The sequence below is a fragment of the Lindgomyces ingoldianus genome, assembly GCF_010093535.1.
Source record: "Lindgomyces ingoldianus strain ATCC 200398 unplaced genomic scaffold BDR25scaffold_4, whole genome shotgun sequence".
Classification (NCBI taxonomy): Eukaryota; Fungi; Ascomycota; class Dothideomycetes; order Pleosporales; family Lindgomycetaceae; genus Lindgomyces; species Lindgomyces ingoldianus.
Genome location: NW_022985165.1, coordinates 1,627,958 through 1,654,841, shown reverse-complemented (window position 1 = coordinate 1,654,841; position 26,884 = coordinate 1,627,958). Strand labels below are relative to the sequence as shown.

At 49.5% G+C, this 26,884-nt stretch overlaps 12 protein-coding genes across 12 annotated transcripts; 7 read left to right on the top strand and 5 right to left on the bottom strand.

Annotated features, from left to right (window-relative positions):
- Window positions 1-640: 640 nt before the first annotated feature.
- On the top strand, window positions 641-2,131 carry BDR25DRAFT_339901 (uncharacterized protein; the record flags this gene model as incomplete). Its single annotated transcript, XM_033693451.1, has 2 exons — window positions 641-904; window positions 1,025-2,131. 2 exons carry the CDS (start codon window positions 641-643, stop codon window positions 2,129-2,131), a joined length of 1,371 nt encoding a protein of 456 aa, XP_033552850.1.
- A 3,449-nt stretch (window positions 2,132-5,580) lies between these two features.
- BDR25DRAFT_89830 (uncharacterized protein) lies at window positions 5,581-6,759 on the top strand. The gene is made up of 2 exons (XM_033699209.1): window positions 5,581-6,425; window positions 6,505-6,759. Exon 1 carries the CDS (start codon window positions 5,838-5,840, stop codon window positions 6,369-6,371), a length of 534 nt encoding a protein of 177 aa, XP_033552849.1. The 5' UTR covers window positions 5,581-5,837; the 3' UTR covers window positions 6,372-6,425; window positions 6,505-6,759.
- Window positions 6,760-6,802: 43 nt separating this feature from the next.
- Window positions 6,803-7,481, bottom strand: BDR25DRAFT_212127 (uncharacterized protein; the record flags this gene model as incomplete). The annotated part of the gene is made up of 2 exons (XM_033684710.1): window positions 6,803-6,913; window positions 7,077-7,481. The coding sequence occupies 2 exons, from the start codon at window positions 7,479-7,481 to the stop codon at window positions 6,803-6,805; spliced, it is 516 nt and encodes a 171-aa protein (XP_033552848.1).
- A 770-nt stretch (window positions 7,482-8,251) lies between these two features.
- On the bottom strand, window positions 8,252-9,663 carry BDR25DRAFT_322362 (uncharacterized protein; the record flags this gene model as incomplete). The annotated part of the gene is made up of 4 exons (XM_033692028.1): window positions 8,252-8,470; window positions 8,523-9,305; window positions 9,360-9,487; window positions 9,543-9,663. 4 exons carry the CDS (start codon window positions 9,661-9,663, stop codon window positions 8,252-8,254), a joined length of 1,251 nt encoding a protein of 416 aa, XP_033552847.1.
- Window positions 9,664-9,938: 275 nt separating this feature from the next.
- On the top strand, window positions 9,939-13,001 carry BDR25DRAFT_253638 (uncharacterized protein). The gene has a single exon (XM_033686253.1). The coding sequence runs from the start codon at window positions 10,183-10,185 to the stop codon at window positions 12,859-12,861; it is 2,679 nt and encodes an 892-aa protein (XP_033552846.1). The 5' UTR covers window positions 9,939-10,182; the 3' UTR covers window positions 12,862-13,001.
- Window positions 13,002-13,516: 515 nt separating this feature from the next.
- Window positions 13,517-14,976, top strand: BDR25DRAFT_379649 (aldo-keto reductase; the record flags this gene model as incomplete). Its single annotated transcript, XM_033697625.1, has 4 exons — window positions 13,517-13,783; window positions 13,950-14,091; window positions 14,197-14,455; window positions 14,539-14,976. The coding sequence occupies 4 exons, from the start codon at window positions 13,517-13,519 to the stop codon at window positions 14,945-14,947; spliced, it is 1,077 nt and encodes a 358-aa protein (XP_033552845.1). The 3' UTR covers window positions 14,948-14,976.
- A 106-nt stretch (window positions 14,977-15,082) lies between these two features.
- Window positions 15,083-16,806, bottom strand: BDR25DRAFT_212412 (uncharacterized protein; the record flags this gene model as incomplete). Its single annotated transcript, XM_033684717.1, has 4 exons — window positions 15,083-15,856; window positions 15,923-16,105; window positions 16,166-16,699; window positions 16,756-16,806. The coding sequence occupies 4 exons, from the start codon at window positions 16,804-16,806 to the stop codon at window positions 15,083-15,085; spliced, it is 1,542 nt and encodes a 513-aa protein (XP_033552844.1).
- Window positions 16,807-18,486: 1,680 nt separating this feature from the next.
- On the top strand, window positions 18,487-20,102 carry BDR25DRAFT_339898 (uncharacterized protein; the record flags this gene model as incomplete). The annotated part of the gene is made up of 2 exons (XM_033693450.1): window positions 18,487-19,711; window positions 19,912-20,102. Exons 1-2 carry the CDS (start codon window positions 18,553-18,555, stop codon window positions 20,100-20,102), a joined length of 1,350 nt encoding a protein of 449 aa, XP_033552843.1. The 5' UTR covers window positions 18,487-18,552.
- Window positions 20,103-20,302: 200 nt separating this feature from the next.
- BDR25DRAFT_379639 (NAD(P)-binding protein) lies at window positions 20,303-21,626 on the top strand (the record flags this gene model as incomplete). The annotated part of the gene is made up of 6 exons (XM_033697624.1): window positions 20,303-20,351; window positions 20,396-20,466; window positions 20,544-20,758; window positions 20,810-20,891; window positions 20,947-21,238; window positions 21,290-21,626. The coding sequence occupies 6 exons, from the start codon at window positions 20,303-20,305 to the stop codon at window positions 21,559-21,561; spliced, it is 981 nt and encodes a 326-aa protein (XP_033552842.1). The 3' UTR covers window positions 21,562-21,626.
- Window positions 21,627-22,277: 651 nt separating this feature from the next.
- Window positions 22,278-23,533, bottom strand: BDR25DRAFT_379635 (beta-lactamase/transpeptidase-like protein; the record flags this gene model as incomplete). Its single annotated transcript, XM_033697623.1, has 1 exon — window positions 22,278-23,533. Exon 1 carries the CDS (start codon window positions 23,475-23,477, stop codon window positions 22,278-22,280), a length of 1,200 nt encoding a protein of 399 aa, XP_033552841.1. The 5' UTR covers window positions 23,478-23,533.
- On the top strand, window positions 23,530-25,409 carry BDR25DRAFT_350278 (uncharacterized protein; the record flags this gene model as incomplete). Its single annotated transcript, XM_033694679.1, has 10 exons — window positions 23,530-23,658; window positions 23,756-23,962; window positions 24,066-24,182; window positions 24,247-24,512; window positions 24,565-24,601; window positions 24,676-24,735; window positions 24,765-24,797; window positions 24,881-24,914; window positions 24,970-25,002; window positions 25,141-25,409. The coding sequence occupies 10 exons, from the start codon at window positions 23,530-23,532 to the stop codon at window positions 25,407-25,409; spliced, it is 1,185 nt and encodes a 394-aa protein (XP_033552840.1).
- A 54-nt stretch (window positions 25,410-25,463) lies between these two features.
- BDR25DRAFT_300845 (methyltransferase MppJ) lies at window positions 25,464-26,763 on the bottom strand. The gene has a single exon (XM_033689456.1). The coding sequence runs from the start codon at window positions 26,627-26,629 to the stop codon at window positions 25,601-25,603; it is 1,029 nt and encodes a 342-aa protein (XP_033552839.1). The 5' UTR covers window positions 26,630-26,763; the 3' UTR covers window positions 25,464-25,600.
- Window positions 26,764-26,884: the final 121 nt, after the last annotated feature.

Below are 26,884 nucleotides of genomic sequence, written 5' to 3'. Positions count from 1 at the left end.
TAACAATTCACACATCTCCTTTTTTTTTCCCTTCATGTCATTTTGTCGTTCTTTCAAATACTTCTGTTCGGTTTGGTCGGCAACTCCACTTTTCGAAGCTTCCAACCTTCCATGGTTCGCACGTTATGAGGCGCGACATGTCGTTTCAGGCAAAAAGATTTGCGATTACCCCAACTATCGGCAAATAAGCTTTTGGAACATGATCCAGTCTTCGCTGTCAATGCAGATCCGATCCTCGAATTTCCTTCGCCTTTAACGTTCCAAAAGACACAGATGATCATTTCAGCCTGTGTCATTCGCCATTCTCCCGTGTATTAAGCGGCTTCGCTCATCTCCTGAAGGGTTGGAGTTCGTTGGACAATGGCGGCTTTGCGAACACATCTCAATCGCAAACAAAGCAGTAAATTTGGCCATGATTGGCCGCCACAATTTTGCAGAATGCAAGATAAATGCGAACGACTTGATCTGATACCGCCTCAGTTACGGAGGTGGAGATGGTTCGGCTACCCAATCGAACTGATGGTTCAGGTAGGGATCCGAAACTGTGCAATGGTTCCGTAATCACAGCCCTACCGCGAGCATTCAACTATTGCATACGGCGCTGCACCTCTTGCCCTTCAACTCTGTCAAGATCTTCACGATGGTTTGTAGCGTAGGTACCATGATCCGGCTGTGCTGGATTCTGTGTTGGATTCTTCCTCTCGTTAATTGTGATTTTGGCGGTCCTGGTGGTCCTCCTGGTCCTGGCGGTCCTCCTGGTCCTGGCGGTCCTCCTGGTCCTGGCGGTCCTGGTGGTCCTGGTAGTCCTGGTGGTCCTGGTGGTCCTGGCGGCAAGGGATTCGATCGATTTCATGGCGGTGGCAGGTTTGGTCCTGGGGGTGGAAAGCATCGTGGCTTTGGACCGGTAAGCACCTTAGCATTTCTCTCCTCGAATCTTTACTAGGATCGTCCTCGATGGTTTGGAGAACTTGGTCAACACAAAGGTCGTGGCTTTGCGCACAGAACCTTCTGACTCGCAATACAGGGCTTCAAAGGAGGGCAAAATCAACCTGATGGGACTGATGGGACTGACGTGACTGATCCGAGTGATTCGCAACAAGAGCAAGGAACTTTGCAGGCACAGGATGGAACTCAATCAACGGAAGCAGCAGCTCCTCAAGCTTCTGTGGTCGCCGAGCCTCCAGCATCTACAACTATTCTACCCGACGTAATCAGCTCTGCTACTCCAGAATCTGTTGCCCCAGCATCTGCTCCCCTAGCACCTGCTGCCCCAGCATCACTAGGTGCCGCTGTAGGATCTGCAATTCCCATTTTCGACCCTCCTTCTAGTATCGACTCTGCCGCAGGGGGAGCATTGCCAGCTTCAGTAGCAGCCCCAGTCCCCATTATATCTTCTTCATCCATCGTTATCAGCGACTTATACAACACCGCATTCCCAAGCGATGCAACAGCTGTCCAACTCAAACCCACAGCCACCGTCACCATGGTCACATCTATGACCATCCTGGTAACCCCATCCCCTATCAACAGCCCCGCCGCCATCTCAGAACCAACCCCAGCAGCCGTATCTACATCTACTCCCTCTTCATCCACAATCCTGGACCTAGCACCCCTTTCCACCTCCCCCGGCACCACGATGAGCGCTTCAGCCAAAGCCGGCATGGGTGTCGGACTCACATTCGGCATTATCAGTGTCGCGGCTATCTCAGGCCTCTACCTCTACCGCCGCCGACGCAACCAGCGTTACGCCCGCGACAACATGGGGGGTGGTCTAGGCGGCTTTTTCAAACTCCCTCGCCGCGAAAAGAACGATCAGGAATGGGAAATTCGCTCCGCGGAAAAAGTTGAAATCGTAAACGTGCGCGGCACAGGTTCACGGAGTGTACGATCGACTAGTCGTAGCGAGGGTAGTCATACTGATAACAGAGGTGAAAGTCGCGGTGGTGCTACTGGTGCCGGTGCTGGTGCTGGGGTGGGAGGAGGAGGAAGAGGAGGAGGAGATAAAGTCGGGACAGAGGTCCTGAAAGTCGGAATGCGAGTCCCAGATCGTCCGAATCCGGCGCTGACGTCGAATCCTGTGTCGCCTGGGCCTAAGGCTGGGAAGACGTCGAGTTGGCCTTTACCGGAGTAATGAGGGGGTTGGGGGAAGAGGTTGAGGGGTGCGATGGTCTCGACGAAGGGGGTTGAGGATTTGCCGGTTGGTTGGCTCTGCAGACATATGACAAGTTGGCGGGTTGGAGGGTTGTGTTACGATATTGATATGGAGTTCTTCGGTTCCGATCTCATGGCGTGGTACAAGTAAGATGGTTGTAGAGCTCGGCGTGATGGGCCAAGTGCGTCATTGAAAAACATTAAGCTTAAAGTAGTCTTAGGAGTATCGGCTGGTTGGTTTGGCTTTTCTTGTGTCGCAGGTTGGATGGATGGATGGGTTTATTTGAGATACCTTGTACCTTTAGTATTTTCTTGGAGCGCTTTTTGCTCTCCACTTCCAGTCTTTACCGAACAATTCTTTTACAGTTTGGTGGAGGTCTTCTGCTCGTGTTTTGCATGGAGTGATCTACGGATATGACTATGAGTGAATCGGCCTTTGAGCACCTCGCGACACCAAGTGAAACGGTGTTTGAGAAAAGACTTAGATTACCACATCATTTATATCGTCCATCTCCTCATTGACTCGGTGCATATTAAACCGCAGATTATAGAGGCTCGACATGACACGTTACCATCGTCACCCATCGCATCTACTCGAGACCCTTTATCTAACCCAGACCTTCTACCGACCACATCTGCCTTCCTGTTGATGTAAGATTCCTATCCCACTGAGATGGACTAAGCCGAGAAGATAGAACTAGTCTTCTCTAGCTATATCTACCAACCTTAGCAGCGTTCGAGAGTGGCATTGGGGTGGGAATGGTAGTATTGTTGTGGGGAGCTGCCGTCACTAGAGCCAAGAGAGTAGTGATGGGAGTTGACAAATCTGAAAGAAAGTGGGACGGAAGGTCTAGCGAATGCCTTCTGATTTCTCCATCTAATAGAGTCTGCTTTGCAATTTGGAATACACAGGATTGGGATTTGGCGTCTACTGAGGGATATTCTAATCATACTACGTGGGCATGATAGTGATGAGAATAGCTCGGTATGAAGTCGATAAAGGAGGAATGCTTCATGGGGTCATGTAGAGGGTTGAAGTATCCGGCGGGTCGAAAGACTCGCTAAAGTGAAACATCTAGTCATATCTACTTAGAGTTGAAATGGCTTTCGAAGTTAAGAAGTTAGAAATCACATTAGTGAATGTCATCCTTGTAGGGATGATATGTATTTCGTGGATTGCTTTTGAGAGATGATGATCTTTACATCCCTGTTGGAATCTGAATGAATATCCTGTTGCTGATGCGGTGCACCGTGGTTTCAAGAAGATACAGAGTGGGGATTCGACGCAAGATGTTGGTATGCGGTACTTGCTTGCATTCAGCTGAGGTCGTGGTCCGGCGCACCCATGCTCCACTCTCATGCTGTCTGTGAATCAGAAGGGCGGAGGGCAATGTGGAAAGAAACTAGGAATGGTTGAAGAGATGAGCCTCTAAAAATCCAAAGCCGTCTCACTAATCATAAATCCATGAAACCGATCGATGCTGCTTTAGGGAACGGAGAAAATTTGTCAAAAAAGCGGCTACTTGTGTAAGCGATCCCCTTCCAGCCTTACCATAGCCTTGGGGCCCTTCTATCATCTTCCGACTTACTCTTTCTCACAATATCCGCCAAAGTATCTAATACTTGTTATACTGGCCCGTTAATGCGGGTTTCTGCACCATACTTCTGCACCTGGCCTTCTTTGAGCCAGCGGCAGCCTAAATCTCTTACCCAACTTTCAGTATTTCCTTGGCGTATGTCTCACTCGTTTACGCAATCCCAATTTTCGATCATTTTCTTCAAGTATTTATGGATTATACACCTTTTTCTCGCTCTAGGCTATCATATTGAAGACTGCTTAACCAGCCGCACAGCTCCCGTTTTTCTTCCACGGACGTTATATTAATTTCACGGTTCCCTAATTTGTATTGTTTAATCATAGTTTGTGTATTGTTCTAAGTATAGCGTGCCATCTTTTTGATTTTCGCCGTTGGCCATTACTTTCTGGATACAAGCTTTTCTGGACTCTAAGCACGAGACCTATCCGGCCCCATCATATACGTCATGAACGCCTTTTTGTCGAACCAAAGCTTACCCTGTGGCGAAATTCTTTCGTGGATTCATATTTGACCGCACGTTCAAAATAAGCCACACACGCAAGTCGGGAACTGGTGCGGCTGTTTGCAACCGTAATCTTTGTTAGGTCTATTGCAATTGGCTGGCCAGGCTAGCCGAGCTGGTAGAAAGCCATAAATGTCTCTCCGATCTTCCCGGGCGAAGGAGTTCGGGAACGACATTCGTGTAGTATCAGCTGCCATCGCCACCACTCATTATAACCTATCCAATCGCTTTTTGTTTTCAGGGTACGTTGAGGAACGGACTCTTCAGGAATGATTTTACCAAAGGCGGAAGATGAGGTGAGAGTGAGGGTATACGCCTGTTTCCCTTCCCCCCGATCCGTCCTCGTTTCCTTTTCCACTCTCGTTTCGTTCAAGGCCACTGCTAGGACCGGAATTCGCTCTTAGTTTTGGATATTTTGCTTCATTTCGATCCTACAACGTTTGCTCTCCTCATTTTCCGTTCGTCCCAACGCACCGCCTTAGACTCTCGATACTAATCTGCCTACCTCGTCATCCCTCGAGGCCGAGCCTGCTCACAGCCACACATATAAATTCCTTATTACCGACCGAGGTGCGACCATATATGCGCCACAATCACCTCCGCCACATCTCACGATACCAAGCAGCTCTGGAAGAATCTTGGTCCTAGAGACTGCTTGTTAGGCATTTAGTCTTGGGTAGATGTAGAGAACGCTCGTGCCATCTAGCAGAAATGAAGTGGGCAAGCTGGCTGATATTTGTATGACAGAGAAGTTGAAAGAGCGCTTCGTGCGGACAAGGTAAGCCCGAGCTGACTACTTGGAGTGAGACAACTCACTAGCAAACTCATACGCTAACATATAGACTTAAGGGCAAGATCAGAACGAGGGAAAGGACAAAAACATGGGAAGACTTCCTATCGAGTTCATGGGTGGAGAGACGATGGCTTTGGGGCCACTGCAACACCACCCCCGCCCTACAATTGTGTGGCCCAATCCTCTCATGTTATAAATCACCACTGTTATAATCCTTAGTTGCCTTCTTCTCATGGTCTGCACGTTGCAACCGAGTTTGCAGCGCGCTCTCATTGGCATTTAATAATCAGTAACGGCGAATTTTGTGCGACAAGTCGAACGGTGCATTCGCAACCTCACGAGGCAGAATACGCAATACAAGACTGAACAACAGTGAAATAGGGCTAGGATCGAATCACTGCCTCGAAGTCGCGTGTTGTCTGGAGGAGTCGGAGACTCGGTGTTGGCCGACCTGGCAAAATGCGGCGTTTTTCGAGGATCATACGGCGAACATCAGTTCAGCGTCTGACGCTGACTCGCACGCCGAGCTATCGTATCCAGGCCGAACTGGTGAGGCTCGGCCTATAAGAAATATGTATTATCTTGAAAACACTGTCTGCGCTTGATTCTGCTAGATTTCGCCTGCATAGAGACAGCATCCAACTCTTAAAAGAAACTTATAGTAAGGCGTGATATATAAGAATATATTGCCTCACCCCTCTCTTCTTGTCTTTCTCTCAATTCAACAAGATCCCCGATCCTTCCGAATCTTGTCGTACTGTCAAAGCAGTATCTGCAATTCCAATCTCTCCAAATGGCACTGGCCCGCGGTCTAAAATACCTACCATCCTCCTCCTTCCGCACGAGCGCCCCTCGCCGAAGCCATGCATATAATTCCTCGTCCCCCATTCATACTCAAACTTTTTCCACGACGTCAATGACGGCTAATCCCACCTTGTCTGGATCCTCGGTTCCTCCCCATACTTGCGAAGGCTACCACCACATTCCTCCAGGATCTTTTCTCTTTGGGATTGGGACTTGGGCTGATAGCAGTAGGACTAATATCAGTGCCTATTGTGGCAGAGAAGATGTTCGAGAGGATAATAGATATGATGTTGATCAGAGGGCCACTGCAAATGGGGATGCGAGTGATTGTCCACCGATACCAAGATTGGAAGTGAGAACAACACTACAAGGGGTTGTTATCGAGGAAAAGGACGAAGAGAACATCGAACTAAAAGCGAAAGGGGAAGGGAATGGGAATGGGGTAGGGGGATATGGTCGCCCTATCTTCCGGCAGTTGCCGGAGATCTTCCCACTTGAGTTCAAAGGGGGAAAGGAGATATAAAGTGGCTTTAGACTTCTCACCAATCCTACTCAAGGATATTTTACCCTCAGCTAGGTACCAAGTTTCTCATCTCCCTCTTTTCTTACCTCCTCTTTTTTGCCCACTGCAACTGCATGTAGCCCTAATGGTTTAGCCAGCTGACCAACCAACACCATCTTCCCCGAAGCCTCCCAAGCAAGATGAGCGTCCCCCAACCGTCTTAGAAACCCTCTTGCCCTATGCTCCTACTCCGAACAAGTCCTCCCGCTCTCCCTCTCTTCCCATCATTAAGGACATCCAAAACGCCTTCCATCCACGCTCTTATCTGTAGTTAGTCTCTGTACAGCCAAGTCAAACCCTCTTCTCCTCTCCTGTGGTTTTCGAGATTGCGTATATCTCCCACGCTAGCATTGGCATCTAACACCCTAACATTAGTAGCTTTTCACCGCAAGTCAGGTGTAGGTATGTGGCTGTAGAAGGGTGGGGCGATTGGGGAAGGAAAGATTTACAGTAAAAGCCATGACAATTGAACTTGGGAAATGCGTGATTTTAATCACCGTCTCCTATTACATCCAAATCAGCTCCTCAGACCTGGACTTTTAGCCCAAACGGGTCAGTCCCCTTGCCCTTTCAACAACCATAACCACACCACATCACATTAAAACACCTTTAGCCATATCTTCAGAACCAAAAAAACTCAGACATATGGAAAAGTTGTCAATATACCATCCATTCCTCGGCCTTGACTAAAACCCCCGCCTGCTCTGCCGCAATCCCCAACACCTCCCGTGTTCCCCACCACGCATTCACAAACTCGCTCCCAACCGTCATCCACACACTCACGCAGCTCCAATACACAAGTGCTTGCTTCCATTTCCCCATCTCATCCACAAGCCTTTTTCCCCCCTCATTCCCCCCACCCTTCCTGGTGCTGGTAGGTTGAAAGGTGGTGTTAAGAATTAACCCAATAATCCCAACCATACACCCTTCAACCATAAACTGGATATGAGCTGTCAGTGCGAGACGTGGGAACGGGGTGAGTGGGATGATGAAGCCCACCCAAAGGCCGGTGGAGAGGAGGAGGGTGGAGTGGAGGAGGAGGGATGTTGGGAGTGTGGAAAGATTTTGCATTTTTTTTTCTGGATAGCGAGAGCAGTGAGCGGGTGAGCAAGTCCAGAATAGTATGTATGTGACGGATGTGAGCGGAAGAGTGAGCAGTGAGAGAGGGAGAAGGTAGAGTATATATATGTGTAAGGGGGGTGAAGGTAAATGGAGAGTTTGAATTTGAGATGCGTGAAGAATACTCAAAAAAGACTTCAAGTGGAGAGAGATGATCAAATAAGTATTGCGGGGTCCAGCCATTCTTTCAACTCCTACCTTTCCATCTGAGCTGTGGTAAGCTAAGCCTAGGTTGGAGTTGGTGCAGATCATCGGCGTAGCTGAGCCTTGCCTTCGCTTCAAACAAAGACAGCTTAGCTTTGTGGTCCGGGCTCGTGATTGGCTCCCTTAATGTCTGGTCACGGCTTGTTCTCACATCCGTAGACTTCAGTCCTCATGAAGGTGAAGGAAGCGAAATGTAGGAAGAGACTGCCAGCAAAGCGATTATAATGCTCTGCGCCCCGTCTGTGTGTGTAGCCTGCATCTTTGACTTTGCTAGCATGCCATGGGAGCTTGCATGCTTTTGAAATGGGAGAGAAGGGCAGCCCTGGCCCAATGTTGTACGCATAATTCAGAAGTAAGGACCTTAAAGCACCCACGTGATCGCCATAGTAGAAATACCAAGCGATGAAAACGCCGTCCTAGCCCCTTCCCATGAGTGCCATCTGGTAGTTGGCTAGATTCCTACGCCCGGCGCCATTAATGCTCACGACGGTAGAAACAGTTTGAACAAGAATATATATCTACAAGAACACCTTCTTCGCATCTCCTGGATGTGACTCTCCGGGGCAGTATGGACACTTGAATCTTGCGCCCTTGCTTAGCTTGTCGAGCGATTCTTGTGCTATCACGTGACCACATGGCATCATCATTGGTGGGTTTTGGTCTGTGGATTGTTCTTTGGAGACGGGGCAAACAAAGATGGAATGGAAGTGGTAGGAAGGTGGGAGTGGGATTTCGACCTAGCCGGGGTTAGGAAACATTATCAATGGGAAATCACGACAGGAGACTTACGGGGAGCTCATTCTGTGTTGTCCACTCTGTCCGCTTCTCTTTCATGATGTTCTGAAGTTTGAGGAGCGTCGGTAATGCGATGGCGCCTGCCGTTGCGGCGATATAGAGCGGCGAATCAGCGGATAGCCCCAGCAGCGAGCAGAATTCTCGGGTAAACGAAGTCGCCACTTCCTCCCAAGCAGAATTGTTGTAGAAGTATCTCCGATAAGGCGAGTCGTCTACATTTTCCCAGTATGCCATTGCCCCCATAAGTTGCTGTACTTCTCGCCCATATCGAGCCTGGAAAGGACCAAATTCGCTTCGTGCGTACGCCCATGCGCGGAGAGGTCCGTCGGCGGAGTCTTCAGTCATCATGCCGTCTTCGTCGCGGCCGATGAAGAAGCATACGAACTGTAAGCGACAGAGCTCGAATTCGAGATTGCTTCCGCGGGCTTCTAGGACGTCGCTTCGTTCTCGCGCCCATGCGATAGCCGGCGAAAGATTCCTGTTCTGCCGAAGTTCGTGGAGAATGTGATACATGTCCTTGAATTGCTGTTGCAGCTTATGAGAGTCGAATGTGCCGTTCGCCGGATCCTTCTCCCATGCTTCCTGTAGATATGGATTGGGGGTGGCGGGGGTTGGTTCGGGCTGGGGTGGGTGGGCGTTGGCCTCTTCGATGAAGGTGGATGCGACTGAGAATTGGCCCTCGCGGAGGAGGTGCATGGCTATGGCCCGGTTTATGAGCTGTGGGTGGGACGAAAGGGCGTCGTTTTCGGCGGTCGGGAGGGGCTTGTCTTTGAATCTCTGGAGGGAGTTAGCCGGTGGGTGTCTATGTGAGCGAGAGGAGAGGATGCATACCCTGTCCAGCGCCTTTCCGTATGCGCCCAGACCCTTGTGGACCTTCTTCAGGTCATTGTTCGCGGCTTCGATGGACTTCCGGACAGGCTCTTGGAGTTTCGCGAGCGTGACGGGTGCCATTTGGGGATCTGTCGGGGGTAGGTTAGCGTGGCCATGACGAAGAGCGGCGATAAGAACACGCACCCGCGGCGACCTTGGCCCTGGCCGTGGTGAGCAGGTCGATTGCCTTCTGGACATCGCAGATGCTCTGGGACAGATTGCTCTCCGACTGCAGCTGGTCTATGTGCTCCTTGAGGTCGTCCATGGCTGGCTGGCGGCGGGGGGGACACTTCCGCACCACTAGGGACTATGGGCGAGCGATTGTGCTTGTGTTGGAAGAAATAGAGAGAGTCGGCTGGAGATAATAGCCGAGCACGTAAATCACATGAGGTGCATCCATGTCCAAGGCGTTGGCGCGCTGGGGTTGGTGTTGAGCTTTGGGATCGGCACAGGGACGCTCGCATGACGTGGGGAAAGCCAAGCCTGGCCGTGTCGCTGAGAGCAGCACCTACCTGCTAACTCCCTCCTTCATTCACTCATCGGGAGTCCTTGAAGGCCGCCTCAAATGCACGCCCAAGTAAGGGGCGGCTAGAAATATGCATGCTTTGAGAACGCCGTCACACCAGTTCCGTCCATCCACGCCCTCTGCCCGCTGGCCGGCGGAGAGCGGCAGCGCCTGCCTCCCTCTGGGGCCTGTGCTGTCAACATGAGGCAGCGCCTTCACAAGCTTTATACATTTATTCGCGGAGCTGGGACTTTTCTTTTGCCATAGACGACCGCCGACATGTCCTTCTCCATCCCCACCAGCCCTCTGCCGCCTCCCGAGGAACAGGAGCTGCGCCGAAGCATGTCGCGACTCCAGGCGTCTGCCGCAGACGGCAAGAGCGTAGCTGGGTCTGGAACTGCGCAGATGATCCCCCCATCAACGGCTGCGGCTTCCACGGCCGAATCCACTAAGCCATCTCCGACCTTGACCGGCCACCAGCGCTTCGTCTTGACCGACCATGTCGCTTTCAGGTATCTGGAAGAAGACCCCTCTACTACGGTCCTTGCTCGTCGTCAGAAACTCGAAGGCTATGAAATATACCTCGTCGAGCAATGGGCCTGCTCACGGGCTCACCCTACCTTCATCATCACCACCTATACCGGCGATCCGAAGGATTCTGTCTTCGCAAACGTACTGAGCGTTCCCACTGATGAGTCTGCCTGGTCGCCGCAGCTCAGGATCTACTTCAAGGCTCTAAATAACTTCCATGCTAGGCGGCGGGAAACAAATCTTGGCACCCTCATGATCACAAATCTCAGTGCCTTTCCCTCCTCACTAACCGTCATCCCCGTCCCTGAGGGTGACGTGAAGAGATATCGGGAGTTGTTCTTCGTGAACGAGAATCTAAAGAGGTTAGGCTGCTCAGGTCGTCTTGGGATTAAGCTGGCTCAGCCCAGCAACGCAACTCAAGCCAAGTTCCATCAACTTTACAGGACCAGCGATATAATACCCCTGAACAGCTCCGTCATCGAGCTTGTGAAGCTTTGTCAGGTGGCCTTGGTATTGTTTGGGAAGTTGGAACCAGAGTACGCGGATGGCTTGCTTTGTGATGTCACCGAGAAGGCTATCAACGATTGGTGGTTGGAGTTTGGCGCAGAGTACTACACCGTAGAGCCTCATGACGGCATACTTGGCCCTACTACAGTCGCAGCGCTACTAGGCATGTTGATGGGTGCACGGAACCGTCTGAGCGCATACGGTGCGCCCGTCGCAAAAGACGTGTTCGATATTGAGAATACAAAGCGTGGCATCGCGTATTTTCAAAAGACCCAGCGAATACAGAAGACGCGTCGCCTAGACAGGCAAACGCTCGAAGCGCTACGGCGAGCAACTGCCAAAGCAGCTAGTGGAGAAGGCTGGGCTATGCCTCGTGCTTTGAAGTCCACTGTGGCAGAGCTTGGCGGGAAAGGAGGGGAAATGATGATGGGGATGGTTGGAGCTCGAGATAAAGCTGGCATTGCTGATGTTGAAACCGTCGACATTGACCGATTCATCGAACTTGTTCAAGGAGAGCGATCAAAATGGCTGTGGTATGGGAAGCCTCGGAAAACCGCCACTGGAGATATGTTCAGTCGCTTGCCTGGAGAAGGAAGCTTGACACCTTCCGCTGAAGAGCACAGTCACACCGGAAGTCTCTTGAAAAGGGAATCAACCCACGACGGTCATGGTCTTACAAAGCGCGATACTGCCTCTGAAGGACGCACGTCCGATGTTTTCGGGACGTCAGAAGCAGTTGAAAAGGACCCAAACTCCAAACGAGCTGCAATTAAAAGGGCGACTGGAAAGATTGAATCTGGTAGCGGCTTTGGTCGAATCAAAGATGTTGTCGGTAGACGAGGCCACCAACCGAAGCTGTCTAAGCATGAGAATGGCCGCATTTCTTTCCAACGCGCAAAATCCGACAACGAATTTTCGGGTTCGCTCGCAAACGATCCCCTGGCTACGCAAAAACAGAATCATGGTGACCATCTCAGCGAAAATATCTCAGTCATGTCTCCACGTAAAAGCACTCGTGACGAATACGAAGCCACCTTTACCAAGACCCTCACTCAAACTCCTCGGGCCTCTGCAAGCACACTTGTTATTAACAAACTGCAACCACAAAACAAGGGGAAGGTCGACCTTGGCGCTTTTTCAAGGCCCACCGAGCCCTCAGAAGACGAATTGTCCAAACCCCCAACCGTCGAAAATTCTATTGCAGGCTCAATATATCGAGGAGAAGGTCTCGAAACTATCCTCCCCGCCGACTCCGCTCAGGACATCACCCCTCTTCTCCGCCGGACCACCAGTGCCGAGCAACTCTCCCCCTACCACGCCGAAAATAGAAACGAGAATTGGTGGCCCAGACACCTCTCTTTCAGCATTGCCGAAGAGAGCATTCTCACCTGGCCCCCAGCCTCCTTAGCACCTCCGGAACCAGAACCTTTCGACGCGCAAGCCGCGCTCACAAGACAGGCATTTCTTTCCTCGGACGCGAGACGCCTCGGCGAGAATCTCGCAACCCTGAAAACCATTGATGCGTCCTGGGTCTCTGCCCGACTCACTGCCGTCCAAGACCTCGATGAGAATGCTGACCAGGATATCACCGGACTAGAAGATATGTACTACCCATGGCTCGAAGAATACCAATCTCTCCGCGAAGACGCACATGAAATCATATCCCGCGAGCGCGTGCAATTACAGGATGCGGTCCGGGATCTAGAAACCATGGGTGCGAAGCTGGAATATGAGATCAACACGTTAAGGAGTAAAGTCGATGACATCGAAGACGGGATCGCGGAATTTGAAAGGCAGGTTGAATTCGTGGAAGAGAAAGTCAGGGAGCTAGAAGATGTGGTTGGGCAGAGGGAGGGCTGGATCCATTGGGGATTTAGAATGTTGACGGGGATTGGGAGACCGCCTGGTTGGGTTGATTGAAGAACTCGGCTATATACGATATAAATATGTATCCGCTTTACAGCGCCCTGATACGCTATTAGAGAATGTGCAGGTTTTCTAAGGCGTTCTTATCGTCTCATTTTCATTAGCCTTGGAACTCATTGCTCTCCTGCCAGCACACGCTAAACTTAAATAGGGATGGGCTAAGAATTGCACGACATTGATTTCAAAGCAAGCTCAGGAGGCGTTATGCCGCTACTACAGAGCCGCCCAGATCGCAAAGACCAACTACAAGCATATGGAACCGCGCTATATCCTTTTTGGAAAAACCCACGAGCTCTCCTTGGCGTCTCTATGAATTGTCCGCAGTGATGTATGTAAGCTAAGGACAGAAGAAGGTTGGAAATCGGGCTTAAAGGGCTTGGGAAGGTTGAGAGGGGTGTTATCGCCGTCGGGTGGACGAATTTAGGTCGAAGATGTGCCAAGAGAAGAGAAGAGAGTGGGAATGTGGAAAATGTAGAGGTATATAAAGGGTTTGCATTGCGTTGTTCTGCTTCTGCTTCTGCATGTACTCCGTAGACTGTAGACTTTTGTTCTCTAAGCTCTCCTAGCACAAAAGCTTCACACAGACACCCTTTCTGTCCTCTCACAACCACCCTCATATATCGTCGTTCACACATCAACCCAACCAGCCATGGCGACCTCAATCCCCCTTCCCCAAACCCTCCAAGCCAGTGCGGACGCCACTAAAGTCGAATACGTCCAACTCGGCACCTCTGGTCTACGCCTCTCCTACCCTATCCTCGGCGGGATGACTCTCGGCTCCTCCCAATGGGAAAACTGGGTGCTGGATGAGGACGCCGCACTGGAGATCCTCAAAGCAGCATATGACCGTGGAATCAACACTTGGGATACTGCAAACGCTTACTCCAATGGCGCGAGTGAAGAGGTGATGGGAAAGGTATGAAGGCCCAAGTACAACCTCATGGTCCTTTCTTAAACTTACTGCAAGCATCTGAGGCTACTCAAGTAGTGCTGTAGGTGCTGCAGTGTGCTTTAAGACAGAACATAGAGGTGCCGGAGCCCCACTATAATATTGCGCTGACTTTATGCCTCTAACTTTCCAGGCGCTGAAGAAATTCGGGATTGAGAGGAGAAAAGTTATTATCATGACCAAGTGCTGGGCGCATGTGGCAGAGGAGGCAGGGGTGGTTACATTCATGTATGGCCCGCAGATGGAACAAACTAAAGACTATGTCAACCAAGGAGGTAAGTTTCCGTACCATATGCATTCCTTCCACTCCCTCCAATACCACTGGCCACAACCCCAAACAGACCCCCACCCGCATGCCAACCCCGCTCACCTACAACCAGGCCTCTCCCGCGCCGCTATCTTCGACGCAGTCGACGCATCTCTCGCCCGCCTACAAACGTCTTACATTGACGTCCTTCAAATCCACCGCTTCGACCCTACCACACCTATCGAAGAAACTATGAAAGCGCTACATGATCTCGTGCAAAGTGGGAAAGTGCGATATCTCGGCGCAAGTTCGATGTGGGCGACGCAGTTTGCGAAAATGCAGTTTGTGGCAGAGAAGAATGGGTGGACGAGGTTTGTTGGGATGCAGAATCTGTGAGTGTGGGTTTTCTTGGATCCTTCTAAGGGGGGATTGAGGAAGATGGGGGAGATTCTCATGCTAACGTTTTGCTTCATAGCTATAACCTCTGCTACCGGGAAGAAGAACGCGAAATGATCCGCTTCTGCAAATCCACCGGCGTGGGCCTAATCCCTTGGTCTCCTATGCTTGGAGGAAAGCTGGCGTGGCCATTAAACAAAAATACTTCCGTCAGAGCGACAACTTCCTCTCCCATGAACCCCGTCCTCACTTCCGCAGATGAGGAGATCATTCGTAGAGTCGAGAAAGTCGCGAAGGATAAGGGGTGTAAGATGAGTCAGGTTGCACTGGCTTGGGTTCGGATCAAAGGAGGTATTCCGATTGTGGGGTTTAATAGCGTCGATAGGATTGAAGATGCGTGCGGGTTGCGGGGGTTGAAATTGTCGGATGAAGAGGTGAAGTTTTTGGAGGAACCGTATGTGCCGAAGAATGTTATTGGGCATTGGTAAGTCTGTATTGAGTATCATGGGCTTATGAGCATAAACTGCTTCTCCTCGTGTTCGTTTTTGTTTTCCTTTCTTAGATGAGATCTTCTAACTTCTCCACTCTGGCGTGAATCAATCGGATAGTCTTTCTCCTAATCCCTAAAACCTGAATTCCCCTTTCGAAATAACTGAAGCAAGCATAACATCTCCTAAAATCTCCGCAACGATATTCAATCTTTCCAGCAACCATCGACGCTGTGGTCCCGGAACACCTTCGGTACTCACAGCCACGGTTAAAGGCCAGGCTAGGAGCGCGGCCATCTTTTGCGGCATTGCGCCGCCTATAATAAGAGGATTACAAGAGTGAAAGAAGAATAGAACCCCGCCGCACAAATCACGCGCTAGAGATTCGATGTTCTTCTGGGATGTTTCAATTTCCTGCTGGGAATTTACATATGAAGCTTGCATTGGGCATTGGATTAGGGTAGCCAGTGAGCGTATACGAATGCTGTTGACAATGAGACGAACAGCTCGATATCGGTTCCATACTGCGGCATGGCCGTGTGAGGCATAGGCATGCACAGGACAGTCGTATAGTTCATCCGTTGTGGTTGTTCGCGAGTCTATAGTCGAGTATCTCCACTCCTCCGGGGCAGTTTTCGACCATGTTACAAACGCTGCATCGAGGTCCTGGGCCTCTGCTGCGACTTCTCGGGAGATACCTCGATGGGAGGGAGGTGAGCAGCAGTCAGTTCCCCCGGAATCTCGTGATTTAGGTCCACTGTTATTTTTGAACAGATGTAGGGATCTCGCTCGCAGACCCGCGGCTCGAAGAATAAGCGCGTCGAGTTCTCGCATAGGGCCTTTTTCTTCGTAGCTTGGATCTTGAAGCCAACCCGGGATTGTCTTTCCTCGAAGGATGATTATTCGGATCTAGCAAAGCAACATTAGATAGTCTATGGGAAAAGAACGATAGCTGTATGGCCGCAGCGTACTTACAATCTGGCGTCTCACCACTCTATCAAGTGGGAGATTCTTTGGTAATCTCCGTAACTGCCGTAGTCTCAAAAGCCCTGCTGCTCCTTTATGGTGGCAAACATTCTGCCAAAATCGAGACCCAACTTCGTCTGAACTGCAAGATGGGTTTTGGGGGTTGTGGGGGTTGAGTCCCCACATGATATTCTACATTTCATTGTGTTAGCAATGGTCCAAAAAAGTTAGATCACGAGACTCGAAACATACTTCATACGTTCCCATCAACATAATCGTAATGAGAAGTTGGTCGATATCCTCGGTAGCCACATCTTTGATTTCTGTCTTCACTTTCGCAATGGTTTGGGAATAAAATCTATTAGCGTCTTCAAGCGCCTTACGAACCTTCCTTGCACGCCCGAAAACAGCGAGCGCAAATGCAAGGAAGGCGAGGTGTAGGCTTGAATCTTGCCTTGCACGATCTTTGTGGGAGATCACGTACGAGGTGTACTCGTGTCCGATACCAGGAAGGTCATTAGTCCCAAACGCCCAATTCTTGACCCAGTAGTTCACGGAATGAAGTTCCAGGGGAAACGATAAAGCAGGTAGGATAGTTGGATGTGATCTCGCCGTGACAGCTGTTGAATCTTGCAAACAGCTATGCACTTTCCGCGGACGACGCGGACGTCCCTGAGCAAATGCATTCTCACTCCTGAATGGTAGACCTTCTTCTTCGGTGGCGGCCCAGGTACACAATAAACCCCCTTTTCTGCAACGACCGCAAAGTGGCCGCGCTGAGTCGCACTGATGAGGTTATTTAGCTCGGGCATAGGAGGGTATTGGAGGGGAATAGTAATTACCTTGAGATGACGGCGTTTGCAAGTGTTGCAGCCGAGACTCGGAAAGACCATGCTGTCGTCCTTAAGTAGGTAGTGTGAACACCTCTTAGCGATTGGAGGAGGTTCAGTCTCCGCTACCTTGCTGCATGGCCTGAGTGATACTGACTTTGCATACAAGTAGCTTCAGGTTTTGAGAAGGCAACGACGGAGCGAATGGAGTTAAACACGCTTGGGAAGGCTTAATTCCGAAAATCCCGAACCTCTCCTCCTTTACACGTCGTTGCTTACCTAACTCTTTAATAGGCCATGGTTTGGCTCTAATTGAAATAAATGCCTGAGGGACTTGAATTACGGGTTAAGGTATCTGTATCTCTTGCCTTCTGGGAGCAGGTGCACACTAAGCCCGATTTGGTTATGGTTTCACCGTCTGCGATCTGGAGTTTCGACCCAACCTATTTACCTGAACTTAGCTACTGTTTGGAATAAATGATATCATGAGGGATTTATCCCTGATCATTAAGAAGAGCATGTGGAGCTAAGTACGAAAAGGAATTGTAATCACTCTACATCTGTTGGAACTCTTGGTGACATTTCCACCTTCTTCGACGCGGACGTCCAACCCCAAGCTGGCCCATCCCGAGCATCCCAAAGGTTTCTCCATAGCTTTGAGTCTTTGAACACGATCTGAGATTGTAATGAAGAAAAAGAGCAATACGAAGCTTCGATATCGTAGTCTGCAGGGGTGTGTGTGTGTCATCGAGAGACACAAAACGTGAGACATCAAGAGTAAGGTAGAGAAGCTACTCCTTATTGGTGGATAGATAGGCTAAACAAGATATAAATTACTAGCAAAAGCGAATTTGTCTCCGCCGAAACAGTTAAAAACTTCAGCAAAAGGCAGCTATCTCCACAAAGAAGCCAAGGGCAGTACATGCCTTTATACTTATCTTCTTCTTGTTCTCCTCAAAAGCCCTGCCACCATCCGTCTGCTTTGCACTCACGCATTGTATTTTTACCTTCTCGCTAATTGGCTGCAGTGCGCGCAGAGGACTTTTGCATAGCTAATCAGAGCTAAGTCAAAGACAGAGTTAATCTCGCAATCATTTATGCATTGAGCAATTCTACGAATGTTGATAAGCAAGATCCAACGGCTTTGAATTCTGGGAAGCGTATTGATCCTCATGCGGAACGGGACGCTGGTGGAGTGGTGGCTTGGGAGGAAAGCAGAGGGATCGTGTTTGGGGTGTAGGTTGCGACAGCATGGGAAACGGACCTTCTAGAGAAATTTTGAAGGAAGGATTATCATACTTTCCCAAATAACCCAAATCCGCTGTTTTGGATGTTTATGGATGTGCATGGCGGCCTTTAGGGTGACTAAACGACCCTATTTCATGCAGAGCTCTTGGCTGCTAAAAGAACAAGTGTTAGCGACGGCACGTACCTAGAGATGCAGTGAAACCCTCGAAGTGGTACGGCATTTGACAAAATGGTCTAGGTAGAAAGCAGTTTAGAGGAAGAGAAAATGTGGGAGTGTCATTTCTATAAGGTGTTAAAGGCTCTCGAAAAGTGTCAAGAACTTTTATTCGCCCCTACGGTATCTCTCGCATCATTCGCCCGTTTCCGCCAAGACTTGGAAGCGGCTACAGGGGTCCAACATGGTCAACGGGACCAGGCCTGAACTGGCTAATCAGAGACTAGCTCAATTTCACGCCATAGTGTCAGACGTTACCTCAGACATTAACCATTTCGAAATCACAATCGTTACCCTCCCTGAATAAATACTGGTGCGGCTACAAGCAATCCCTCATCAAACGAGCCATGGGAACAAGCCCACAGCCCGTTACCGGCCTACACCTAGGACCTGCAGCCCCGAAGCTGCGGTCCTCTTGCGATGGCTGCGGAGTAGCGAAGGTCAAATGCGATCGTGGTCACCCCGAATGCGGTCGCTGCACAACGCTCCACTTAGCCTGTGTTTATGGCCGATCACGCCAGTCTGGAAAACCCTCGCGGAAGAGGCCTGGCGTCAGCCTTGATGGTGCCACTGAGAAACGTAGATGCACGTTATGGCCCGCCGACAGTAGCGAGAATCACAGAGCAACGGAACTCGGAGAACCGCAAGATGTTAGTGTGTCAACACATGCTGATTTCTCAAACCTACTAGTCGACATTCTACCCTTCTCCAATTTTACCGAAACCACGTTAAGCACCAACGAGCAGAGCCAATTTAGCTCGTCCCTTTATCCCGCCTTGCCACTCGAGGAGTGGCCTCAACTCGACGGGTTAGGATCTGGCCTGGGTATTCCGTCACCCTCCGTATTAGGGACCACCACCAACCTGAGTACGAACGCTAGCAGTGATGATTCCCACAATTGCCCTCGGGAATCTTACGAAATCTTCCGGGACTTGATCTGTCCCAGTCCTTTACACGCGCCGGAATCAAATTCTATTACGATCCGGGCCCAGTTGGATCATGTGCTTTTTTTCAACAGAAATGCCGTCGAGCGTCTGAACCGGGTCCTGAAGTGTTCTTGCTCCAAAACTGGTCACCGGGCCATGGTTCATGCATCCATTGTTTCCCGCATACTGATCTGGTATCAGCAAGCGGCTGGCTGGTCTAGCAGTAGTTCTTCGGAGCCTCAACCTTCGGCATCGGCTAGTTTATCAGCACCCTGCTGTATGCCCTCATCTTCATCCTCGTCCTCGGAGCCGCCATCTGGGATGGCAGCCGACACAAGTAAAGCAAGCTCAGCATCGCTGGTTCAAGCAACAGGGTTTGCTGTAGAACAGGTTCCTGTCTCAATGGGAACCTTTGGCATTGAGGACCAGAATGTGCAGGCCGCTATTAGGGCCCAGCTAATTTTAAGTGAGCTCAAGAAGATGGCCAATTTGATTGACGCATTCACCTCCCAAGACTCGGTTGAATCCTCTGCCCACGATGTGGCCGGCCTGTACTCGCATATTGGAGCATGGCTGCGGAGTGAGCATTCAGCAGCTGTCAAAGGCTTGATATCTAGACTCAATACAATCAACAAGAAGCTAGAATCTTAGCCGATGCTGCGCCCGTCTCGCATAGCTGTATGTTAATTATAACCCTTGCTCACATTCACTACCTCATGTCCTACTCCTCGCCTCTTCGTGACCACAGTTATTCAAATGTACTCATAATGCCCTTCATAGCGATGGTAACGACCCTTTGCTTCCTAGGCCTTATTGTGCGGGTTCATATCTTCAACAGGACAAGCCTAACAACGTGCTCGGCTTGTCAGCGTGGCAGCGGAGTTCATCCAATCAGCGTCAACTTCCGGGACCCGAAGGTCGTCCCCCATTGGCCAAACGGCACGCGTCAGGACAAGGCCCTCTCTCTGTAGATGCCCTAGCACAAATGTAGGTGCTTGTCAAAAGCATTAAAGCTTTCTCCTGTATCGTATAAATAGCTCGACTTTTCTACCCCTTCTTCTCCTAATTGATCTGGTCTTTAGGTCGCCTATAAAATTCCCCGTTCATTTTTTACAAGCAAACCCCACAACCTTTATTAATCACAACAAACTGACCCTTACCACAAACTATAATGGTCAAGATTGTAGTGGCCGGGGGTTCGGGAGGTGGAGTTCCCTGCCGTCAAGCAAGACGACTTAAAAGCCACGCTGACTTTTCCCTTCAGAACTTGCCCGGGAAGTCGTCGACGCTTTGGTAGCTACGAGGAAGCATGAGATAACCATCCTGACTAGAAACGTGAGGAGCAGCTCCGAGCGCTGTGTTATGCGCTCTTCCAATGTTTTCACCCTCTTTCCATTGCTAATGGGATCTAGAAGGCTTCCGCGGGATACATCACACCTGGAGTCACTTGGCGTACTGTAAATTATGACGACAAAATCGACCTCATCGGAGCCTTACAGGGAGTCCACACAGTCTTGTCTTTCGTAAATCTGCTTATGGCAGACCCGGAGAACAATCCTCAGAAGAACCTCATTGATTCTTGCATCGCCACTGGTGTAAAACGCTTTGCACCAAGTGAATATGGAAGGTAGATTAGCAGTGCCGAACAGTGTATCGACGATGTCTAACTATTTGGTAGTTGTGGGAAAGACGACTTGCCCTTCTGGGCAGGGAAGAATGAAATCAAAGAGTATCTAGAAAAAGTGAACGAGAATGGAAAAGTAAGAACTTCACCTCACTCTTTCCCATTGTCTATATTCTGACCAGCCTCCTCAGGTTCTCGAATACACCTTGTTCCAGCCAGGACTATTCTTAGATTATCTGGCAACTCCTTGCAGGACGGCCAAATACGTGACTCCTTTGGACACTTTCATTAACTTCCAGAACCGGCACGCCATTGTCGTCGATGGCCACGAAGATGCCATCATGACTCTGACCACAGTTCAAGATATTGCTATGGTTGTCACACGAGCGGTCGAGTGCGATAGCGAGTGGCCTAAAATTGGGGGCATTAGAGGCAACAGAGTCACAGTCTCGCAGATCCTCGAGATCGGGGCGAAAGTCCGAGGTGTGTAAGTAAAACTAGAATATGAATGAAGATGTTTACGTCAAATTGTAGGTCGTCCTTTTACCATCGACAAGGTCAAACTCGAAGACCTTCAAGCCGGAAATCTCAAGACATCATGGTCATTGGGACAACGTCACCCGAGTTTCACGGTGGACAAGGCGGACCAACTCCCGGCTATGTTGAAGACTGTTCTCATCGGCATTCTCCTGAGCAGTGTAAAGGGTGCATGGGATGTGTCTGATGCGTTTAACCAACTTCTTCCGGATTACGAGTTCACGAAAATAGAGGATTTCCTCGCTAATGTGTGGGAAGGAAAGCCATAGTAGTAGATACTCGGATGGGGTGTCAAACTTGCTCCTCGAGGTACGGGAATGTTTTTAGAATTCTACGTGGACTATCTCCCACAAATCCTTTCAGTGCTTAGGACATCTTCACTTCCACTTTTGGTGACACTATCTATGCCAAATAATTAATCATCATGCCCCTCTCTTAGTCTTCCCAGCTACAAGAAATCTATCTTGGAATTTATCCTCAATGGGGCCTTCCATAACACCTTTCTTGTCTATGCGCTGACCAGCACAACCCACCTTGTCTTCTGCAATGACTGAATGCGGCGTATGTCGCACATGATATATCTCACGTGACCCTGCATCGAGGGCGAATCTGGGGCATACCTTGTTTTATCTACTATATATTCACTCCGGAGCTCGTGAGACAAGGCTTTAAACACGATAGCCCAATCAACCTAGTTTAATTCTTATCACCTAATTGACCCCTCACAAGTCCATAACATCTATCTATAAGCTATATAACTAACCCTGCGATAGAAAGTCGATGTTGTCAACTGCAAAATATTGAAGCAGGCTACGGACAGGATTGAAGTTATGATCGATGAAGTAGTTGTAGAATTGAGATCTAGGTTCCTAGAGTTCAAAATAGACACTGAGACGTTAATCAACACTCAAGTTTCATCTACTGCACAGGCGAAACCCTAAGTAGCTGTTGGGAGTTGGTTGTGGTAAGTGGAATCACTCCTATTTCACCTCTCCCTATTCAAGATTCTATATACTGATTCGGCCGAAAGCTCACGAACCGACGGCACTTCGATTGGAGGCAGGCCGATGACATGGTTAATTAACCCAACGACGACCAATTCCTTTCCAGGGTCTATCCAAAACCATGTTCCATACAGCCCAGCCCAAAAGTAGCTCCCAACCTCCATGGCAGTTTTTGCCGCGACTGAATCTTGAACGATCGCAAATCCAAGTCCGAACCCGAGACCGTCGAGGGGCCGACGAAACATTTTCATCTTCACGCCAGCCTCAAGGGCTTGAGTGTGCATCAGCTCGACTGTGCTTTCTTTGAGATAGCGCCTGCCTTCAAATTCGCCGCCGTTGAGGATCATTTGTGAGAAGCGCCAGAAATCCGTCACTGTGGAGAGCATGAGACCACCTCCGCCGGCGAGGAAATTGGGTCTCGATGTGTTGTATGTACCTTTGCGGTCGACGGCTACGAGTTCCTTGATTTCATTGTACTTGTGGATGCTCACAAGACGCTCTACCTTTTCCGCAGGCGCAAAGAAGCCAGAATCGACCATACCCAAGGGGGCGAATAGTCGTTCCTCGAGAAACTCGTCCAGGAATTTACCAGTGAGTTTTTGGATGATGTAACCCTGGATATCAACACTATACCCATACCGCCATTCTTTGCCCGGTTGAAATGACAATGGTCGCACAGCCAGTGTGTCAATCATATCCTGGAGAGTGCCGCCTCGCAGATCCAAGTCAGCGTATTCACTTCTTGATCCGAACCCTGCAGAATGGCTCATCAAGTGTCTCATCGTCATCTGTGTCTCTTGCGGGACGAGCTCGCCATCTTCCTCCCGCTTGACCTTGAGCCCTTCAAATTCTGGGACGAACTTGGAGACTGGATCATCGAGTGCCCATTTATCTTCTTCCCAGAGCATCATCATAGCGGCGGACGTAATGGGTTTAGTCATTGATGCGATGCGGAAGATGCTGTCGGTTCTGACAGGAATAGGCGGGGCTGCAGAGACATCGAGAACGCCGTAAGCATCGCAGTTCACGATTTTGCCCCGATGAGCGATGAGAGTGACGACGTTGGCAAGCTTGCAATCATCTACTAGCTTGTGGAATTGGGCATTAAAATCTGCTATGTCTTCGTTGGTGAAAACCCGGGTCGGGTTAGTAGGCGTAGTTGTAGAAGCATTGTTTGACATGTTGATTTAATCTCTTAAGATTGTTTTTAGAATGCGTGTGCGTAGCTTAACGATGGTATATATTTGGGTTGAAGTGAGTGAAAAGATTTTCAAGTCTGTTGTCAAAAGAGTTGACCTCGTGTTACCCCGCACAATTGCTGCTCCTTGTATCGAAGCCATTTCTCGAAAGACGCACGACTGTGTACCAAACACGGCATGTATATTTTAAGGGAACTAGATTCTCAGACTTATGCGCAAGGTAAAGGATAAAATACGGATCTGTGTGCTGATCACCTCAGCTAGCAGCATCTAAAAGATGGCATATCCCCTTGGATTTCCACCTATTTTACCTTCACGGTAAACTCAACAACATCCTCACTAGCCAACTCAAGTTTGTGCCAAGTTTCATAGTCTTCATGAGGTACCTCATTATTCCAATCTCTGAAAAGCTCCGACTTCGTCTTCCTCGTCAATTTCAGCTTCTGTGGCTCCGCCTTGAATTACAGGTGTGATCATTCCTCCGTACCGCGTAGATCAAGGGATTATATAAAGGATTTATATCTTCAAGGAGATATTTCACTATAAAAGGCTCTCCTGGCTGCAGTTCAGGCAAACTTTATAGAAGATACCGGTTTCGCATCCCCAACCACCACCTTGTCTTTAGGTTTTTGGAAGTACTCTTCGGCGGTAACATCATCACCACTCGAAAAGATTGAGACGGAAATTGTTGCAGAAGATCGTGGCTTATGTAGAATTATATTAACACTGGCTATGAAGCGTGATTGAGTAGTGGGATTCGAGCGTTGTGGTAACTAGAAGATGCACGCCTTTGGTCGTCCTTGCGCGATCTATGTCTCGAGATGTTTCGATATTTACCAAGGGCTTTGGGTCTCTAACACTACTTTGTAAGATGAGATTGAACAAGCAGATCACGCGTGTATCTGATGAGAGCGGGTTGTTGAATCAGATTTTACAGAAAGTGTTCTATTGCTTCTACAGTATGAATTTAGGCGTTGATGCAAAGGAGAAGCGAATAGCAAAGCATGGAAACCTCCAGTTCCATATTTAGTTCCAATATAGATAGAGTAGAACGAACTGACATCGGGAGTACGGTTCACTTTAGGAAAAAACATTTGAGAATGTCCGTATGAAGCGTTTTTACCGGGATGTTGGTAAGTCCTTCTCAGGTGGTGGGCTTAATTCTCAATTTAGAAGATAGACTCATAAGGGATGGAAGGAGAGCGATGTGAGGGAGAGCGATGCGAGAGAGTCCGAAGCAGTTTGTTTAGTTGTGGTCCTTCTGTAAAGTTATTGTGTAGACTTGACTTCCCAGTATTGTATGTATGCTTGTGTAGAGTAAGTTAGTGAAGCTCAATATAAACCCGTTATTAAAAACTATGAAGCTCTCTCGTTACGTCTCTTAGTCGACGAATACCACCGTCCGCGATCTTGAAGCTTGTAATTAGTGCTATAGTTTGGCTCCAGATCTATAAACTTTAATGATGAATCTCAGTAACGGTATCTCCAACGGCGGCTGATGTCGCTCGTCTAGATCTCTGAGACTTTAGCTCCTTCTCTGCTACGCTAATCACTAACGTTCACTCTCTATTCTCCTATAATTCGAGTGCAGCACTCACACTTATTATTATAGCCCTTGATAGCTATCCTCTTTGGCCTCCCTAAGCATTAAAAGCTAAGATTCTCTTTGACTTCATCCAAACTAGGAAAATGCTGCAGGCTATACGGCCAGCCCACTCGATCCTCACTTTGGGACGCTGTATATCATTAACCTCGCGTTTGACATCCGCACGTGGTAACGGATTCAAATATTATTTGCAAGATTCTCCCGTTTGCCGACCCTCCTTCGAGCAGAGGCCCAGGCTAGATATTCCCGTACACATCCAGGCCGTTGACACTGGCCATTTTCTGGCGCGATTTGGCGAAAACCAATGAGGTAATCAGTTAAGATTCATCATACTCAATATTCTAACAAAAAAATTGTTTGAACTATAGGTCCCGACTAAAATGAATGCGTGAGAAGATAAAACGTAACGACAGGCTTTACAGTAAATGACGAGCCGGAAAAGAGTGTTCAGTGTGATAACCCGTGAGAACAAGCACTGCACTGTCGACTTTTTCTGCATTTAGTCGTGTTCTAGTTCGAAGATAACCGAAAGATACGATGATTTAATGAGGTGCGTCTTTACACAACGCCATCCGCCCTCAGCAAAAACAGCTTCCCATTCTTCCATCGTCGGTAAATAGACACCCATCATAGCGTGCCCGAATTCGAAGCCAAGGGTAAAGATGGGGACATCATCTTCGGTGACGGCATGTCTAGAACGAGGATTGTCCAGCAGGATCCGGGTCGTGTCTCCCAGGAGGAAGCGGCGGGCCTTGGGAAAGGCCTTACGCAACCGCTGAAGAGTAGCGATGCAGTTGTCACGAGGCCAGAAGTCATGGCCCATCATGAAGCACATCAGAAGGTCGACTCGGGCAAATTCGTCGCAGTACACCATTTCACGCGCGTCGCCCTCGATGAATGACAACCGATCCCTGAAGCCACGCTCTAACGCCTCGTCCGTGGCGACCTTAATTGCAGGGCCGGCGACATCGATGCCGATGCCAGTGGTCCCAGGATACCGGTCGAGAGTCTGCATTAGTCGCTCGCCACTCCCGCTTCCTAAGTCCACGACCGAGTGGAATTTGTAATCGAGTCCATCCATGGCCGCCCAGAAGACCGGGTCAAAGTGTTGGAGGTTGATATCGCGACAGGCGTATGCGATCGCCGCGGGGTCACGGCTGTAAAAGGACCCCTTGCGATTCTCGTTTCGCACCACGTACTGCATTCGTGAGAAAAGTCCTCCAGACCCGAGGGCGAGCCAGTGGAACAGAGACTTGTTCCTGTAGGTCTCATCCAGCAGCCTGCCCGGCACGGCGGTATCATGATCGCGCTCGACCACATTGACGACCGCCAGTGCGGTGACCAGACCTTGTATGGACCCACTGTCCAGATCGTGTTGCTTTGCGAACTTGTGCACGTCAACTTTCTTGTGGTCTCTCAATTCATCGAGCAAGCCGAGCTCCCAGGCAGCGCCGATGGCTGCGGCTGCAATGGCTGAGTTGAAAATAGCCGCAACTTCGCGCTTTGAATCGTCGATAGTTGAAATCATCTCCGCGAACTCTGTTATGATTTCAGTGAATAGGTAAGATTTGGAGTAGCTAAAGTAAACTGGGAACCCTGAGGCAGAGGTACGGCGGTACGTATAATGGAAAGCTATTGAGTGTGTAGAGAAGCGTTGCGCATATGTTAGTTTGTTATATATCACCGCGGAGGCTAGCTGGAGGGCTTTGACAGGAGGGCTTTGACAGGGAGCTGTGGCTTTCCGTAATCGTGATCAGCATAGCGCAGTCCGAATGGGGGAATG